The sequence below is a fragment of the Mycena indigotica genome, assembly GCF_014461135.1.
Source record: "Mycena indigotica strain 171206Taipei chromosome Unknown Mind.scaff0001, whole genome shotgun sequence".
NCBI lineage: Eukaryota > Fungi > Basidiomycota > Agaricomycetes > Agaricales > Mycenaceae > Mycena > Mycena indigotica.
The window spans coordinates 5,244,349-5,261,263 of record NW_023503000.1 but is presented as its reverse complement, the minus strand read 5'-3'; the positions used below and the strand labels follow the sequence as shown (position 1 = coordinate 5,261,263).

The 16,915-nt window shown below is 51.1% G+C and overlaps 7 protein-coding genes across 7 annotated transcripts; 3 read left to right on the top strand and 4 right to left on the bottom strand.

Moving 5' to 3' along the window:
- Positions 1–1,622: 1,622 nt before the first annotated feature.
- On the bottom strand, positions 1,623–2,003 carry MIND_00147300 (uncharacterized protein; the record flags this gene model as incomplete). Its single annotated transcript, XM_037358399.1, has 1 exon — positions 1,623–2,003. One exon carries the CDS (start codon positions 2,001–2,003, stop codon positions 1,623–1,625), a length of 381 nt encoding a protein of 126 aa, XP_037226309.1.
- Positions 2,004–3,482: 1,479 nt separating this feature from the next.
- MIND_00147200 (tRNA ligase) lies at positions 3,483–6,213 on the top strand (the record flags this gene model as incomplete). Its single annotated transcript, XM_037358398.1, has 5 exons — positions 3,483–3,788; positions 3,836–4,096; positions 4,148–4,871; positions 4,921–6,047; positions 6,100–6,213. The coding sequence occupies 5 exons, from the start codon at positions 3,483–3,485 to the stop codon at positions 6,211–6,213; spliced, it is 2,532 nt and encodes an 843-aa protein (XP_037226308.1).
- A 548-nt stretch (positions 6,214–6,761) lies between these two features.
- MIND_00147100 (Translocation protein) lies at positions 6,762–7,663 on the bottom strand (the record flags this gene model as incomplete). The annotated part of the gene is made up of 3 exons (XM_037358397.1): positions 6,762–6,956; positions 7,007–7,488; positions 7,540–7,663. 3 exons carry the CDS (start codon positions 7,661–7,663, stop codon positions 6,762–6,764), a joined length of 801 nt encoding a protein of 266 aa, XP_037226307.1.
- Positions 7,664–7,852: 189 nt separating this feature from the next.
- On the bottom strand, positions 7,853–9,907 carry MIND_00147000 (J domain-containing protein; the record flags this gene model as incomplete). Its single annotated transcript, XM_037358396.1, has 7 exons — positions 7,853–8,128; positions 8,179–8,851; positions 8,894–9,026; positions 9,080–9,425; positions 9,473–9,555; positions 9,602–9,741; positions 9,789–9,907. The coding sequence occupies 7 exons, from the start codon at positions 9,905–9,907 to the stop codon at positions 7,853–7,855; spliced, it is 1,770 nt and encodes a 589-aa protein (XP_037226306.1).
- Positions 9,908–10,021: 114 nt separating this feature from the next.
- On the top strand, positions 10,022–11,944 carry MIND_00146900 (BZIP domain-containing protein; the record flags this gene model as incomplete). The annotated part of the gene is made up of 4 exons (XM_037358395.1): positions 10,022–10,109; positions 10,283–10,288; positions 10,481–10,978; positions 11,028–11,944. The coding sequence occupies 4 exons, from the start codon at positions 10,022–10,024 to the stop codon at positions 11,942–11,944; spliced, it is 1,509 nt and encodes a 502-aa protein (XP_037226305.1).
- Positions 11,945–12,333: 389 nt separating this feature from the next.
- MIND_00146800 (Short-chain dehydrogenase/reductase family protein) lies at positions 12,334–13,366 on the top strand (the record flags this gene model as incomplete). The annotated part of the gene is made up of 4 exons (XM_037358394.1): positions 12,334–12,397; positions 12,449–12,602; positions 12,653–12,962; positions 13,016–13,366. 4 exons carry the CDS (start codon positions 12,334–12,336, stop codon positions 13,364–13,366), a joined length of 879 nt encoding a protein of 292 aa, XP_037226304.1.
- Positions 13,367–13,468: 102 nt separating this feature from the next.
- Positions 13,469–16,091, bottom strand: MIND_00146700 (Gly-x carboxypeptidase; the record flags this gene model as incomplete). The annotated part of the gene is made up of 13 exons (XM_037358393.1): positions 13,469–13,554; positions 13,607–13,717; positions 13,772–14,079; positions 14,132–14,397; positions 14,715–14,777; positions 14,829–14,953; positions 15,001–15,076; positions 15,129–15,222; positions 15,274–15,310; positions 15,378–15,446; positions 15,494–15,597; positions 15,647–15,745; positions 15,799–16,091. 13 exons carry the CDS (start codon positions 16,089–16,091, stop codon positions 13,469–13,471), a joined length of 1,731 nt encoding a protein of 576 aa, XP_037226303.1.
- Positions 16,092–16,915: the final 824 nt, after the last annotated feature.

Genomic DNA, 16,915 nt, shown 5'->3' with positions numbered 1-16,915 from the left:
GCCTCGTGCCCTCCGAGTGATGTGCACTGCTGCCCATCACCCATCCCGGACTATCCGCTGTTTTGTGAATATGATGATATCACCCATCGGAAGATCCGACCTTCTTACCTCGGAAAGCCGGAATCAAACAGCTCATCCACTTAGACCGGGAATTGGTAACTCGATATTGCGAGGGTATCGGGAAATGAAGGGCCCGTACAACATCTCGTCTTCAGCTCAAAACTATTTAACTGAGCAAACAATCGCAATCCCTCCTCCACCTCGATCAACATGTCCACTTTTCTCATTACCACTGCGACTGGCCGCCAAGGCGCTTCCACCGCGAAAATCCTTATCGCTAGTGGTGCCAACGTCAACGCCCTAGTCCGCGATCCTACTTCTCCTCAATCGAAAGTGCTCGAAAAGCTGGGTGCCCGTCTGTTCAAAGGCGACCTGAAGGATGCAGCCGCAGTCGAAGCAGCAATTAAAGGCGTCACCGGCGTGTTTCTGAACACATTCCCCGATCCATTCAACCCGTTGGGCGAGCTTCCCCAGGCCGAACTCGTAATTTCTGCTGCTCGCGCAGCTGGCACTGTCAAATCTATCGTCGTTTCGACCGTAGTTGGCGTTGACTTCTATCCAGATTGGAGCGCTCTCGGCGAAGACTTCGTATTTCTGCCTCGTTACTTCGGAAGTAAAGCCTCAGTCGAGCAAGCCGTCCGCCAGTCGGGCTTCAAGTACACCATCCTTCGCCCAGGCATGTTGTACCACAACTTCATTGGCGAACAGACCAACTACCACTATCTGGAGTACCGCTCCGACCGCATCTTGACGATCAGCTACCCGAAAGGCTTCCGACTGGCTCAACTAGATGGGGCGGATGTCGGAAAAGTGGCAGCCAAAGCATTACTTGAGCCAAAACTCTTGGCGGGTCGCGAGATTGATTTGCAGCACGAGCCGTTGTCGTATGAGGAGATGGCGGAGATCTTGTCGAAAGCTATCGGTACGGACATCAAGGTCAAGTATCGCACAGACGAAGAGACGAGTCAGGCAAAGCGGAAGATGCCCGCAGTGGAAGCCCAACTCTGGTGGTCGAATGTTAACAGCAAGGGAGACCCCTCAGAGCTGGAGAAGCTGGGAATCCATTTGACGACATTCAAAGAGTTCGTTGAAAGAGAAAAGACGGCGCTTGCGGAGACATTGGGGTTGTAGTAGCGATTATGACAATGTTACAACAGCGGTCAAGTACTAAGTTGGCGTGCGAGTTGGTGAGATCAATAACGCGTAGGGCAGGTGAAGAGAGTAAGATGTGGTTGACGACAACCTGGCGTTTCCTGATCGCGTTACTGATTTACTGGTCGTAGAATGATCACGCAAGAAACATCGAGGATGCGATTGGAAGTATAAAAAGCCAGGTTCGCCCATGTCCAACAACAGTCCAGTCGCCCTGCGCGGTGATTTGTCTTGAATATTTTTGTCTCGATCAAGTGGAACAAGACATCCGCGAATCATCGCATCCGACCGATACCCGTTCCGCGATCACATTCGGTTTGTTTGAGACGAAAAGTATAAAGGCCTAGCAAGCTCTATGGTAAAATCATGGGGGCCCCCGAGAAACGACTAACCTTCTACAGGTTTTGTCATTATTTTCGTCGCGAGGGACCGGCCGCGGCACAACCTCGGGGACTGGGCCTTTGCTTTAACCGTGGGTTAGGAAATTCCGACTCCGGGTCTAGCGTCGAGCCCTCGTCCAACCGGCTCGCAGACTCCCATTCGTCGGTGTCTAGTCCCAGTATCGCGTGTAGAACCGGCTGCCGCGAGAACCAGAATAGCCCGACCAGTGGTGGGTGGCGATACTGCCCGAGCGACAAGAACGTAGGCCATTGCAAGTTGGCAGCGTTGGGTTGTGGCTTCTGTTCTCTTTTCAGGTACGCGACAACGGTCAGATTTCGGGACGGACCGGCCAACACCCATGAGCTCGATACTCGCAGTCTATGCTTTGGCGGCGTGGATGCGTCACTCATTGCAAGCGGATGGGTACTCGGGCCATGGTCAATGTTGGGGACTGGGTCCTTGCTTTAACCGTGGGTTAGGAAATTCCGATTCCGGGTATAGCGCTGAGCCCTCGTCCAACCGGCTCGTCAATCTCCACCCGTTCACGATCCTGACCGAGTATCCTGTGTAGCCGGCTGCCTGGAGAAAAGCTTGGTTGTGCGGGTGGTTGGTTGGCGAAATTGCCTACCGGAGTCTGAGCGACACCGTCTGGTCGTTTGCAAGTCGTGTATGTCCCCTTTCATTTCGATGTTCGTTTTGTTCTGACTTGTTTTATCCGCAGACCGGGCCAGGAGGTGATTCTTGCCGTCGGGAATGTCCCCTGGGGGCCTCACGGTCGCTCGGGGCACACGGCGGACCCGGCGTTCTCGAGTACTCCAGTACACAGCGAGTTGGCACTCCCCTCTGGTAAGCTTCATCGTTCTCGTCCTTTCAACTGCTGACGATTTGAGTCTAGTTAGCCGCGGACAATGTGAGCCGTCGTTGCTGTTCCCGAGGAAGGGTTACCAACCCTCGTGCACCCTTGTCGTGGGCCTTGGGCTCAAGACCTTCGGGTCGACCAATCGCACGTTAATTGGCTTTAGGACTTCGATGAATCTATTTGTTCCAACGATTTATAAACTAAGAACTTTTGAGTTGATGTCATGAGCGAACAGAAGAGCAATAGACTCACCAGTTGACCACAGTGAGGAAGCTATCCTCCTTCAGTGCACAGCGAAGTGGTCCTTTCTCTTGATGCATTGTTGGTTGTGGTATGATCAGTGCCCTCGTCGTAAGTGAGTTTTATGAGTTGGGTAAAGGCGTGCGGGAAGTTTCTGGCGAAATATGAGTTAGCAAGTAGCACAGGAAAAGCGACCAATTACCTGTATATGAATGCAATTCATAGATTCGCTCGTTCTCGTTTGAAGTCGTTTCCCAGTGGGTGAAAGAGAATGAATACCTGCTTTCGATGTGCGATAGACCTTGAAGGCTCAACGAGCGGCTATGGGGGCGGAGCACCATTCGCGCAAGTGGGACAAAAACTTGAACGCGTCGGTTGGGGTCGAGGTGGATTCAAGTTGAGATACATAGAAACTACTGTGACATTCAGCTTTGTTGACGACGTAATTCATGGTCCACTGTATTGTTATTACATAAAATGCTTGAGCGGTGCAGAGACAAGACGCACTAGAACTCAAGCGGCCGGGTTAACATGAGTTGTGTTGGGTGGTCACTGCCAACTGATTGCGCCTCACTTGAGATCACTGCCGTAGTTTCTCCAAACGACCAAAGTATGTTTCGTTTCCAGCCCTCGCCTTGCCTTCATTTTCTCTCGCTACCGACGCGTTGCTCCTCCTGAATTGAAATCTGTCGTGATCCACTCCTGTTGTACAACTCTGACTCCTTCCCGTGGTGCCATTCTGACTCCATCCCCAGCCTTCATAACAGCCCCCCAACTTTCGACGATCTCTATGTCGACCTCTGCCGCTGCCCGCCCCATTGTCCCCGAAGACTCTGCACTCGTCGCCAGACTCCACGAAATATCGGCGAAAAAACCCAAGCTTATCAAATCGTCGCTCTACGATGCACCAGCGGACCCCCAAATTAAAGTGCGGAGCTGGAAGATGGACGAGTTCCGGTACTACGATGTCCCTTCCCCGTTTCCGACACTTGCACGCGGCATCTTCACGGTCGAGCTGCCGAAGGAGAAGGCGTATCGCATTGTAGCACGAGGCTATGACAAGTTCTTCAATATCGGCGAGGTCCCATGGACTACAGTGAGTCTTCACAGGTATCTACCGGGAATATAACTCATTCTCCCAAGTGGGATGCGCTAGAAGCGCACACTGCTGGGCCCTATACACTTTCGCTCAAATCGAATGGCTGCATAATTTTCATTGCAGCGCTCACGCCTGAGAAGCTACTCATCACCTCAAAACATTCGATTGGACCACTCGCCGGCCAAGATCTCAGCCACGCAGAAGTAGGCGAACAGTGGATACATCGATACCTCAAACAAAAGGGCAAAACCGAAGCCGATCTTGCGGGGAAGCTATGGGAGAATAATTGGACAGCCATCGCAGAGGTATGTTCAAGGCCACCACTTTATGCTTCATTTTTTTTTGACGTGTGCCAGCTTTGTGACGACTCATTCGAAGAGCATGTCCTCGCATACCCGCCTGACAAAACTGGGCTGCATCTTCATGGTCTCAACATCACGACGAAAGACTTTTGCACGCTTCCGCAAGAAACTGTTGATGAGTTTGCGGCTGAATGGGGATTCATCCGGACAGCCTCCATCGAGCTCCTATCTATCGCTGAAGTCCGCAAGTTCACAGACGAGGTTGGGAAAACGGGTGCTTGGAACGGCGAGGCAATCGAGGGTTTTGTCGTCCGAACACATATTGCCAGCACTCCCGGAAAGGCACCATATGCGCCGGGCTCGACCTTTTTCTTCAAGGTCAAATATGACGAGCCGTATTTGATGTACCGCGATTGGCGTGAAATAACCAAGGCTCTCCTCCGACATCACGAAGACGCGAAGAAGGGAAAAGGTATCGGGATGTCCGAAAATGCATTGCCCAAGGGCAGGATGCGGAGGCCCGAAACAAAAGTCTATGTCCGGTGGGCCATTGCTGATATTTCGAGAAACTTCGCACCATGGGCAGAGTACACGAAGAGCAAGGGGATTGTGGCGACCCGAGAGCGGTTCTTAACTTGGTTCAAGTCACCTGAAGGTGTTGCGTTACTCGAAGCTGCAAAAGCAAACAATCTGCCTCCTGCTGCTCCCATTATACGGCAAGATGTCCAAGCGCCGTTCGGAAAGACAATCATTGTGCCCGTCGCCATTCCTGGTTGTGGTGCGTTTATTTTTTTTCTGGACTTTTGTCATTATTGAGAAAAATGCAGGCAAAACGGCTGTTTCCGTCGCGCTGGCTCATATCTTTGGTTTCGGACACACCCAAAGCGATGACGTCAAAGCAAAAAGAGCTGCCCCCATTTTCATCAAAAATGTGACCAACCTCCTCAAAACACACGACGTGGTTATTGCCGACAAGAACAACCATCTGAAGCAACATCGAGCAGCCCTCCGCTTCACAGGTTACAATCCGCGCATCCGGCTCCTTGCTCTCAACTGGTCGCTCGAAAACACCACACATGCGGATGTCCATCGCCTGTGTGGGTCCCGTATCGCCGCGCGAGGAGCAAACCATCAGTCTCTGCGGCCGAGCGAAGACATGGGGCACGAAAAGGTGATCTGGATGTTCATCAATCAAACTGAGCCGCTCGTCCCTGACGAGGTCGACGACATTGTGGACATGTCGCTTGAGGATGACTTCGAGAGCGCTGTCCAAAGGGCTGTCAGCGGAGTTGTGCGTGTTCTGGGGCTTCCGGTGCCTGATGCCGATAAGATTGCTGAAGGCGTTGCGAAAGCACGTGGATATAGTGTTGGTGGAGGGGCAACAACAGCAAAAGACAAGGGGAAGGAGAAGGAGAAGAACCCACAGCCACCGGCGCAAACCAAGGACCAGCTGGCTCAAAAGAAGGGCAAGCCACCAAGATATTACGGCTTACTGCCCGAGGTCGACTTGACTGGGCTTCTGGCAGGTGCCGTGGAGAAGGAGCCTTCTGCTGCCGCCTTTTACGGTCATTTGGTGAAAGAAAAACGCGTCGCGACGCGTCCACATGTCACTCTTGTCCATTCGAAAGCACTGCAAGAACCCGGCGCCAAAGAGCTCTGGGAGCGCTGTGCTGCTCTCAACCCTTCACCCGCTTTTACCTGCAAGCTTGGACATCTTGTGTGGAATGACCGCGTTATGGTTGTAACGGTGGACGACGTGATGGTTGAGAAGGAGGCGTCGACGGGCCAAGTTGGTGCAGAATTCGTGACTAGATTGCCGCAGGAGGTGCGGGACCGGCTGCATGTGACGGTGGGCACACGGACTTCAAGCATTATGCCTGTTGAAGGCAAGGCACTGGTGGAGGCATGGAGAGCGGGGAAGACAAATGGGGTCAAGTCGATCGCACTGGAAGGTGTAAGCGCAAAAGCCAAAATAATGGGTTTGTACAGTTAATCTATTAATCAAGAGACTTCGGTGTCACTTTTGCAATCGTCAGCCAATGAGAACGCGTCAACCAAAAGTTAATTCTCCTCCCTTCTGCCCGATGCTACGCGTCCTCGCTGCGGCCCATGGCTCATGAGTACTGGACCACTTGACTTTCAGACGCCAACTCATTCGACTTCCGACCCCACCAACAACACAAGCGGGAACACAAATCTCAGATGCGTCAAATGCTCGATTGGCCAACGACAACGATGGGAACGACAGTGTCGTGAACGAGAGGAACAGGAGACTGCTCAGCAGCACAAACTGGTGTGGAACCCTGCCATCCCAATAGCAGGAAGACCAGGGGCGCGGTTTTTCTGACTACTAACAGTCCTGGGAAGCACAGCGAATGTGGTGATAACGATGACTCATCTTCCACTGACCCTTTGTCCCCAAGTCCCATTTGCTAATCAACAGTCTCTGGGTTCAGAACAAAAAACCAAGTACCTAATAAAACTAGTCAATCTACTTACCTATCTCTGAATCAATTGCTCCTTCACTCTGACCATCATCCATTTGACCCCGCTAGTCAGTAATGGAAAGAGAACGAGATTAGACCCTCTCAGCGACGATTACAACCAAAAACATTAAATAGCCACCTGGTATGAGATAAGTAATGTAAAGAATGGACATCCGAGGCCTCTACGCATCCTCATCTTCGGCCTCCTCCACCTTAGCAGCACGACTGTGTGGCCTGGAAGCGCCCGAGTCCTCAATTTCTTCAATGTAGGCTCCACCATCGTTGTTTTCAGGCTCGGCTTTTGATTTGTCGCCCTTCTTCTTCTTGGACTTTTTCTTTGGGAGGTCCCACTCATACAAGGGAATGAATGACTCCACCTGGAAGTGCGAGTGAGGGGAAAGTCAGGCAAAAGAAAGGGAGAACGCACGAATCCGACATCTGCAAACAGCTTTGGGAATATCCAGATTCCGGGGCTGGCGACGATGACGGTGATGATGTAGAAAATCAGGCGGACGATGGCAATGGCGAAGAAGAGACCGATGAGACCGAGCATGCCCATGCTGAGGTAGTATACGCCTTGACGCATGATGGGTGGCCATAGCGGGAACATGACGCCAGCGAGCATGACACCGACCATGAGGATGGCACCAGCGTAGGTCGTCCACTGCGAGCCCTCAAAGAACCACACATAGTACTCGTCCCCGACAAACTTCTGCTCTGGAATGACTTGTAACACTTTTGGCGACGAAGAAGAGCTGCCGGAAGGGCCACCACGTTGCACCCGCAGGAAAAAAGCGAAGGAATTGACGGCAGCAAGTGTCGTTAAGGCCTCTGCTTCAGTCGTGATCTTGGGGACACCTTTGAGCTTCGCGTATGCAGGGGAGAGTAAGGCTTTGATTGCGGATTTGCCTGCACAAGGTATAAATATCTGCGCTGACACAAAGAAAAAGACAGACACACCTTTGAAGTAGTCGAATCGTTTACCATTGAGTGCCCCGACACGGACTTTGATACCAGCCTTGCCGCTGCGTAGAAAGACGGCCACCTTTCGAATGTCTGGGGGCGCTTTGGCTTGTTGCTCCATCTCGGCTCACTGGGCGGAAAGATGTGGAAAGTGAATGAGCTGGCTAGATTACATAAGCCTCATGATTTTCTTTCAAGCGTGCTGACAAACGCTATCTAATCGCTTCGATTTTGATTCTTCTACGACTGCGTCAAGTACTTACACCATATATCGTGACAAAACAAATAAATTAACCTTCTGTAACCTTCCTCAAAAAAAATGATCCAACTCGACCTCGCGTACAGCGTCTTCGCACCCAAGCCATTCGAGCCACTCTCGAACGGCGCCAGCACTCTTTGCTGGTGAAGGAATGACATCTGTGATGCTTCCTCCTTCCATGCTCCGCACAGCTTGCCAATGGGACGTTCCTAGCCTCACAACTTGCACCATTGGAAAGCCACGCTCAACAATAACACGAGGAGTGCGGGACGCAAAGTCTGGAAGGCCAACGTAGCGCAAGGTCGATGGGACACCAGCTCGGAGTTGCTATAGCCAGGTAAGATCAACGTCAAATAAAACGGAAAAAAAAGACGAACGTCCAAAAATGGCATTGGATCACGAGGGGCCGAGACGTAATCCAAGGTAAATGAGCGGACACTCCTTGGAACGAGCCATGCAGCCAGACTGGCTGCAAGATCACGTGGATAGGATATAGTGAGTGCGCGGAGGCGGCCTAGTGAGGGGAGGATGCCCCAGACGGCGGCATCGAATCCACAGGTCCGTTGGTCGGCCTCTTCTCTGACCACAAGCACAAGAGATTTGAGCTCGGTCCGTTCACGCAAGAAAGCAGCGACGGCGGGGAATAGATCGGTACTGCCACCACGACGAGTCGCCCCACAGACAGTGAGTCCAAAATGTCGAAGGAAAGGAAGAGAGTCTGGGTTGGCCCTGAATTGTGCCGCGGGGAGACATTCGAGTGTGCATGTGAGATTCAGAGAGTCGAGTTGTCGACCATGCATAAGTATATCGGCAAAGGCAGGACTATTGGCAGGGAAATGTCCAGAGAAACTGATGCTGGTAAGGTTGCGGAGCGACAGAGCGTCTGAAGGGAATATCCACGACATGTTATGCAACGAGACAGTTCGGAGAGATCTATTTTGGGCAATGAAACCGGTTGTCGTGGATGGATTGCCTTCGCGTGTCGAGTAAGATAGATGGTGAAGGGTTTTGTATTCAAATGCCGACAAATCAACCGGCGCATCTGGACATCTAAAAGAGTGTTATGCACTTCCAAAAAAAGAAATGTCGTACATAAGGGCGAGGCCGCGAAGACGGACTGATGAGTGCTGAAAAAGACGCAGCAGCGGCATGGTGTTTTCTGATAACGCTGAGATGTATACATTCCGAAGATTGACGAGCTTGTGAAGGGCATTGGCTAGCATCCCTGAAAGAAGAGCATAAGCACCATGGTTGTGAGAGAACTTCTCGGGAGCCGACCTATTTGGAAAGCCATGGAATCGTCTTTCCCAACTGCATACGAGTAGACTCGCAGTGTCCTCACAAAACCGCCGAAGGAAGGGTCCACTATAACGCGTGAAAGGATGTCCGCTGTCCGCCTTGCATAGCTTGGAATAATGCCCGGGTTTGTGATGGTATCCTCGTCGGGAGGAACGGAAAGATGCAGGTCGAGTTTTCGGAACAACAGTTGGCCCGCGACTCGAGAAAGAGCGTTAGGAACAAATAAAAGCGTTTTAAGGTCTTTTCTGGGAAGCCACAAGGCAATTTCTCGCCATATCTCGTCTGAGAAGCGACCCTTGCTGCTTGGGAGTACGGGGGAAAGAAGCTGAATGACTATGAGATTGTCGTCAAGATGGGCATGGGTGCAATTGCCTTTTCCACGGAGACAGAGCGGTTATGGAGCAATGCTTTTGCCTCAGGATTGTCGGGCTCTGCTACTAATGCAGCTTGGAGGTCTATCACGAGTCGACAGCCGTTTCATAAATGAGAGCTTGAACATACCTTCCTGTGCAGCAACTTGATATCCTGCTGAAATCCGCCTTTTTGCTCGTAAAATGCGCGCACGGGCAGTGTTATGGGCAGACAGTGAAGTCACTTGCAGCACTGAGTGGATTGCATTCTCGAATACGGAACGGGAGCCCCTAGTTAGATTGAGGGAGGAAGAAGGACTAAACACGAAGTAACGGACGTGTCTTGAGGAAGATTGCCCAATGCGTAGAGCAACAAGTCGGCCTTTTGGTTGTCAGACAAGCAAAGAGCAACGTCGCGAATGCTGGCGTCGAGAATCTTCGGATTGAAGATATTCATGGTGAGGGAAGGACAGCAACTTGTGAACCGGAAGGGTACTCACTTGAGTTTAAAATCTAAGTTGTTGTCGTGGGGGGAACGGGGATCAATTCAGTGCCATCACAAATTCTGGACATGGACTCTGGTCTGGGCCTTGACACGGCGCGCGCGATCGTGGAAAATGAAAGAGTGGGCGCATCGGCGGTTGGAACGTGTTTTTTCCGTAAGGCACGGTCAATATCGGGATTGTCATTCCGTTCGGTCCGCCATCATTCCGCCGGTCATTGAGGCACGTGTAACGGTGTCGAGTCATTTTGTGACACAGCCTTTTTGTCTTTGCACCACCACCTTTGGCCGAGTCAGCGCTCTGCCGTAGCCCAGTAGCTTGTCTCTGAGGCATCCGTGAGTCATGTTCCCTTAACCTCGCCGTTTTTGTTCGCGGCCTATCCTCTTTTTTATATGGCAGCGTCACCAAATGCCATCGTTGTCTGCACAGTCCTCTGGCGCACGATACCAGCAATCGATTTTGGTCGACCTCCCCCCATAATGACCGCGATCACTTGATCAAGCACTCACTCACAACTCAACATTCAGATCTTGCTGTCGAAGTTGCTCTTACTCCGTCCCTCGCCATTTCCAACACATCGTACCACAACTCTACATCTACCCAGCGTCAAGATGTTCGCTCAGTGCTGAACTCTGCTGCCTCTTCCGTCTTGTCCACGGCTCCTCGCTCCTATGGCCACCTAAGCGCACCCCTTGAAAGTCATCTTTCAAGTCTCCCTCATAACTATGTGCCAATAGACACAGATAAATCCCGTCCTCGGACAACTCCTGTTTTTGCCACTCGTGAAGATTTAGCAGCCCATTATGGCATCCCTCAACATTTCCCCCCTGCACCTCGACCAATTGTCCATCACACACAACAGCTCCCAAAACAACAGCCCTCTTCCCATTTCGACTTTGACACCATTCGGAAAAACTATATCGCCATGCTCCAACAAAAGCCAACTGACCCCGAACCCACCGTCTCGGATCCCCAACCCGGGCCTGCCGGTGCGGACGCTATACAAGCTCTCAATGAGCTGTTAGGCAAGTATTCGGTCTGTGTACAGCGCTGCTTTTCTAATGTGATCTGCAGCGTCCCCGGAGTTTCAAAACTACGACAGCTTCGATGTCACTTCTCCATTGTTCGAAGACTCCGCCTCACCTTCGGTGTCTCCGTTATTTGAAGACAATGGTTCATTCGACTCATATCTCACATCACCGATGGAGACCCCGTATGAAGAATTTGCAACTTCACCAATGGAGGATAGTCCATTTTCTGATTTCCTCAAAACGCCCATTCTTCCTTCCGCCGACGCGGACCTTTTGACCGGGCCCCTCATAGAAGATGTTGGGTATGGAGATGACTTCTCCCTGTTTGGCGGTGTTTCCGCCTTCCCAACGTTCGAAGTCACCACTAATCCCAAGCTGCCACCGACTCCAGAACTGTACACCTTGTCGTCACCTGGCTCCGACTCGATAGATCCTTCCTCCACCGTTTTCGCATCCAACCCCAAAGCTCCTCCAGTTGCCCCTGCAGCTCCAACACCGCCACCTGCTTCCGTAACCACCACCACAACTCGTGTTCGGAAGTCGAAAGCGACGGGGACTCGTAAAAATCTCAAGCCAGAGTCACTCCTTCCGATGGATGCACCCACTCAATCAAGGTCGTATGCCCTTCCATCGGCAACTTCGCGCAAGGCTGTTCCTGCAGTCTTTGCCCAAAAGAAAAGGCTCCATTCTGCTGCCTTCGCCACTAACGACGATGACGACGAGGAGGAGCTTGAGCCTCTGTTGCCAACTGCGACAGAGAAGGAACAAATCGAACACAAGCGACGACAAAACACGCTCGCTGCACGTAAAAGTCGGAAGCGTAAACTCGAGCATCAGCGGATGCTTGAAGGAGAGATCACTGATCTCAACGCGGACCGAGACCTTTGGAAGTCAAGGGCGCTCAAGGCACAAGACGTTCTCCGCGCCAATGGCATCACACTCAACTGGGACGATGAGTGATCGGCCTTTCACTCGTTTTCGCTCTTGGTTTTGCTATCGATAACTCTTATTCTCTATTCCTCCTCGGTGCTCGTGTACTACTACTCACTTTAGCCCCATCACTACTTCCCTAACCACTTGCTTGAGCATCCGTCCCCACCCTTCACCTGTTCATTCCATACATTAGTCAACTCATCTATACCTGGGACACTTACCACAGCATCATGGTAACTACGTACGCATGTATGCCGGACCATTTGGTCTCCTCAGATTCCGAATACAGTATTCTTTTTTTGTCTAAGTCATGTGATCGTGTTTGATCGTCGATTATCGATATTCTCACGCCGCGTTCTCGATGGCGAACACCCACCTGGTCTTTCACCACTTCACTCCGCTCCCATTAACCTCCAATGGCAAGCGCGGTGTTTCTAATCACAGGCTGCTCGAGCGGTTTCGGATATGAAATGGCGAAAGGTAAAGAAGCACCTTGTCCATGTCGATGCTCCGTCTAACAGTGCTACGAAGCGGCGCTCCGGCGTGGGTTCAAAGTGATAGCAACTGCAAGACGTATCGAGACGCTGAAACCGCTGGAAGAGCTAGGTGCAATCGCGCTTCCGCTTGATGTTGCTGCCCCTCCGGCTACCCTGGTCAGCTTTGCAAAACAGGCATGGGAAGTCTAGTGCGTCCTGTCCCGTTCCGACCCGTACAACCATTCAGATAGCAAAATAGTGGGCAAGTTGACTACCTCGTCAACAACGCCGGCTATGTCCAGGGCGGCGCTATCGAAGAGAACACCCCAGAAGAGACACTATCGCAGTTCAACACAAACGTTTTCGGTGTCCTGAACCTCACCAACGCGTTCCTGCCTTATATGCGTGAACGGCGCTCTGGGACCATCGTTAACATCAGCTCGCAAGGCGGCTCGCTGAACCTGGTTGGGGCGGGGATCTATTGCGCGTCCAAGGCCGCTATCGATTCATTTTCTGACACTTGGAGCAGAGAGTTAGCAGAGTTCAATGTGAAGTGCATTTCTATCCAGGTAAACCATGTGCTTCCATGGTGTTAGACATGCACTGACCAACTGAATACTAGCCAGGAGCCTTCCGCACACCGGTATCCAACTCGTCGAACTTCAGACGAGGCTCCAACGTCATCGCAACATATGCGGCCGCTACCGAGGGAATCGTCGGCTTCAACAGCGGCACAGGAAAAGAGCGGGGGGACCCAGCGAAAGGCGCTCTGCGAATCGTCGATTTCGTCACACAGGCCAAAGGGAAACTGCCGCTGCGATGGGCACTGGGGGAGGATAGCTTCGTGAATCTGCGAAAGGTCCACGAAAGCCGGATCGTCGAGATGGATGAGTTCAAGGAATGGAGTGTGGGAACAGACTACGATGATTATGTGCCCAACACAAGCGTTGGAACGGGGGCATGGTCCATTTAACGAGCAGTAAGTTCTTTGCTAGGCTAATGTCGGTGGACTAACAAAAACACTGAAGTGCTTGTACATTTCCGAAACACTCAAACATTCACGTTCTGACGAGCATCAACCTATCACCTCCGACTCATCTGCATTGAGCGCAAGTAACACATAGAATCGAACCGCCTCGACAAGGTCGCTCGCGACAATCGCTGAAGTTCATATTAGTCAAGCTGTCTTTTTGGAGATCAAGAGGCCACCCACACTCATTGACACTATGGATTCCCTTCCTCGCCTCCTCCAAGCTCAAACCTCCCGTATTTCCATGATTGTAGCGGAAGATGTTCGGCGAGAGATCCCAATAGTGACGCGTATCTGTCCATCGTATCAAAAAAAAACTGGCTGCAGAGCCAAAAAGAACAATCAGACCAGTGTTTGCGGGCACAATTAGTGGCGAAACCGCGACCGTCTTGTCGTCCTCCCCAGGCGAGTGCCCAAGACGTGAATCGTACGTAGACACAATCGTTCCCGCAAACAAGTCATATGCTGCAGCGGCTGACCCACTCCACGGAGTTATTGGCGCTGGGTCAACTGCATGGCCGAGGTTTCCCAAAGAAATATTTCCTGGAGCCGATCCAGTGGAGATTTCTACGCCAAATGCCGAAAAGGACATATTGAAGTGGTCGGCAAGTGGCTTGATTAGATTAGTGTCGTAAGTGAGAACTTCTGCAACAGAGCTAAACAGATAACAGTAAATATCACTCCGCTCGCAATTTGGCCTATGCCCACCTTTCTGCAAGAATTCGCCGGTTGATGGTCACTGTCGTCAACTCCGGAAGTGTGTTTGCTTTGACCCCACCGCGAATGACGGTAACAGCCGTAGTAGTACTGATCATACCTAGATAGAGGGGAAATTGGGCAAGCATGTCTTCAAGCGCATGCAGCGCCTCGTCAGAAGTGATTGAGTCTTGAATCAAATCTTTAAGTTCAGTGGGGAGGGATGCTGCGTGTTCTGCCAAACACTGTAATGTTTCAAAGGGAACGGACTGCCGACTCTATTGTCGATTGTTAGCGGGTTAAGTCTGTCAATGCTCCAATGATACTGTAGTATTTCAATCAATTAGTCCTGTCACGGTCACATTGACTTTTTTGGCCGAAAATTTTCTGCCTGTCACAGGTCACAGCAAGTTTCTTCGGTCCTAAACCGTCCCAAAATGGTAATTTCTGAAAATTTTCGCGCCTACGGCGCGCAAAACTTCTATATAAGGCAGGAGGTCACACCAAATTCAGCCTTTGGCTGAATTGCACATTTCTGCCACATGTGTCACAGGTCACAGGCCCGCAGAATTGAATGAAATAGTACAGTACTAACCAGTAATGCCGGATTGGGATTGTTTTCAAATTGAACAACGATAGCAGAAAGAACTCCGATACTCTGCGAAATATAAGCTCGACATCACTATGTAAACAGAGGCAGCCAACTCACCGTGTGTGATGGAGGTGCGCTGGAGTGCCCACCAGGAGATGTGACATTGATACCTATGTCGATATGACCCTTTTCGCTTACACCCTGGAGTGCGACCATGGTGTCAAACAAATTGGCCATACCGCCTAGAAAATGCATTGTGATGGATTTTGGACTTGAATCAATTCCATACCGCCTTCGTCGACGATGAGTGCGAAGCCATTGTGGCCATATTCCTGCAGAAACGCCTTCGAAAGATGCTGAGCGCCCTAGAATACGATCCGTCAGCATCTTGTGCTCCTAGTATTTGTGGTTTCTCGCCTGAAATCCACTGATTTCTTCATCGAAGCCAAAGGCAGCTACAATGGTGCGTGACGGAGTAAAATTGGCTTCCAGAAGAACCTCAAGAGCTGTCCTAGAAAATAGATCAGGTGGCGTAGAGGAGCCACAGATTAAAAATGTGTACAAAACCCCGATGAGCCCATTTTTATCATCCGCGGTACCTCAGCCCCAGATTCGATTGCCTACACAATTTGAGATCGTGGTAGGACGATGGAGAATAAGGCAGACCATCGAAGAACCCGGAGAATGGAGGATGAGCCCAATCGTCTTCAGTCAGAAGGTCAACAGGAACAACATCTCAAGAACGCATCAAGGGCACATCGAGAGAGGACATTTTGAAAAACCTTGGTGAGCGGCGAAAAATATGGGTTTAAGCGCTGGATTGGTTCCTTTCCACTCATACCATAGGGCATAAGTATTGACTTTGCGGACGGTCAAGTGAGCATGTCTATGATTGATGAGCCGTATTGGCTGGAAACGTGCAAGAGATGCCACACGTCAGAGGGAACTCGTGTTCTAGATAGGCGTGAAGCTGGTCAAACACCTCCCAACGAGGATCGACGCCAACAGCTTGCATATCGTCAAAAGTTATGGTGCTAGTAGTTGTTAACGTTAGAGAATGTCAAACAATGGCGAAAGAAAGATACACGGGATTCGGATTGCACCTCCAAGGAGTTCTACAACGCGTGTTTTGAAGTTTTCTGCTTCAAATTGGCGCGTAGCGTTGTCCCAGACATCCTTGTTGACGACGGGAGACAACGCCGATGACTGAGGGCAAACATCGGCGTCGACCCGAAGATATTGTTGGCTGGGTTCCGACTCGGAAAAGAGTTCAAAGTCGAAGATACCGGTACCAGGGAGGGTCGCTGTTGGGTGACACCACGTTAGGGGCACAACGAAGAGTGTAGCAATAGCAAGGAGTGAGGGGCTGAGGGTAGGCATTGAAAGCTCTAGGTGAATGTGTATGCTTGGAGGCTTTTAAGGCCGGTTGCAATTCGGTTCCCCAGACTGGCCGCTGAGGAATGCATCGGCATAGGAGCCTTGAGAAGGCTTGTATCGGAATAATGGTGGGCCGTTGAGAGGTTGCATTCTTCAATGTCGAGAGTTGGATATAGACGACCCAGTTTTATGCAAAGAGAAGTCCAAAAATACGTTAGAAATGACAGGGAACATGGCCGTATGCAGGCCAGTCGGTCCCCATCGGCGAAAAAGCACGACCACGTTTTCAACCCGAGAGGAACTCAGGAAGGTGAAGTAGTTGCAAAGCTGGGCATTGTCAGCAGTGTTGTGTGTCACTATCGTGGTCATGCAAACCTTAAGCAGGCTTCGTCAAATACCCCTCCGTAAGCTGGAAGAGCGAGGAAGAATTGGTGAAGAAATGTCAAGAACGATTTCGGCAGGAGAGATGCTTCTCCCGAACGAGATATCGGAGCGTTGAAGGTACTCGCGCTATTGGGGAGCATAAATTGCGATTTGTGAGGCCAGAGATGGTTTGATAGGCGCTGGTTATCGTCTGGTGTGAGCGGATGGAGGGAGAGTAGTGTCAAATCCTGTGTGGGGACCAGGGTCTGGTCTGAATCCAAAGAACATCTCCAATTCAATTTGTCGCGGTCATGCTGGTTGATGGTTGTCGACGCTGGGACAATGGGAGGTGCTCGGACAGTCAAAAGTTTCCTTCCTCGATTGCCCTTTGATGACGAGCCTTGGACGGGTAAAGTTTTGCGGGTGATAAGTTCGTGTTGGTTCTCCGTTGATTAGTAGACACA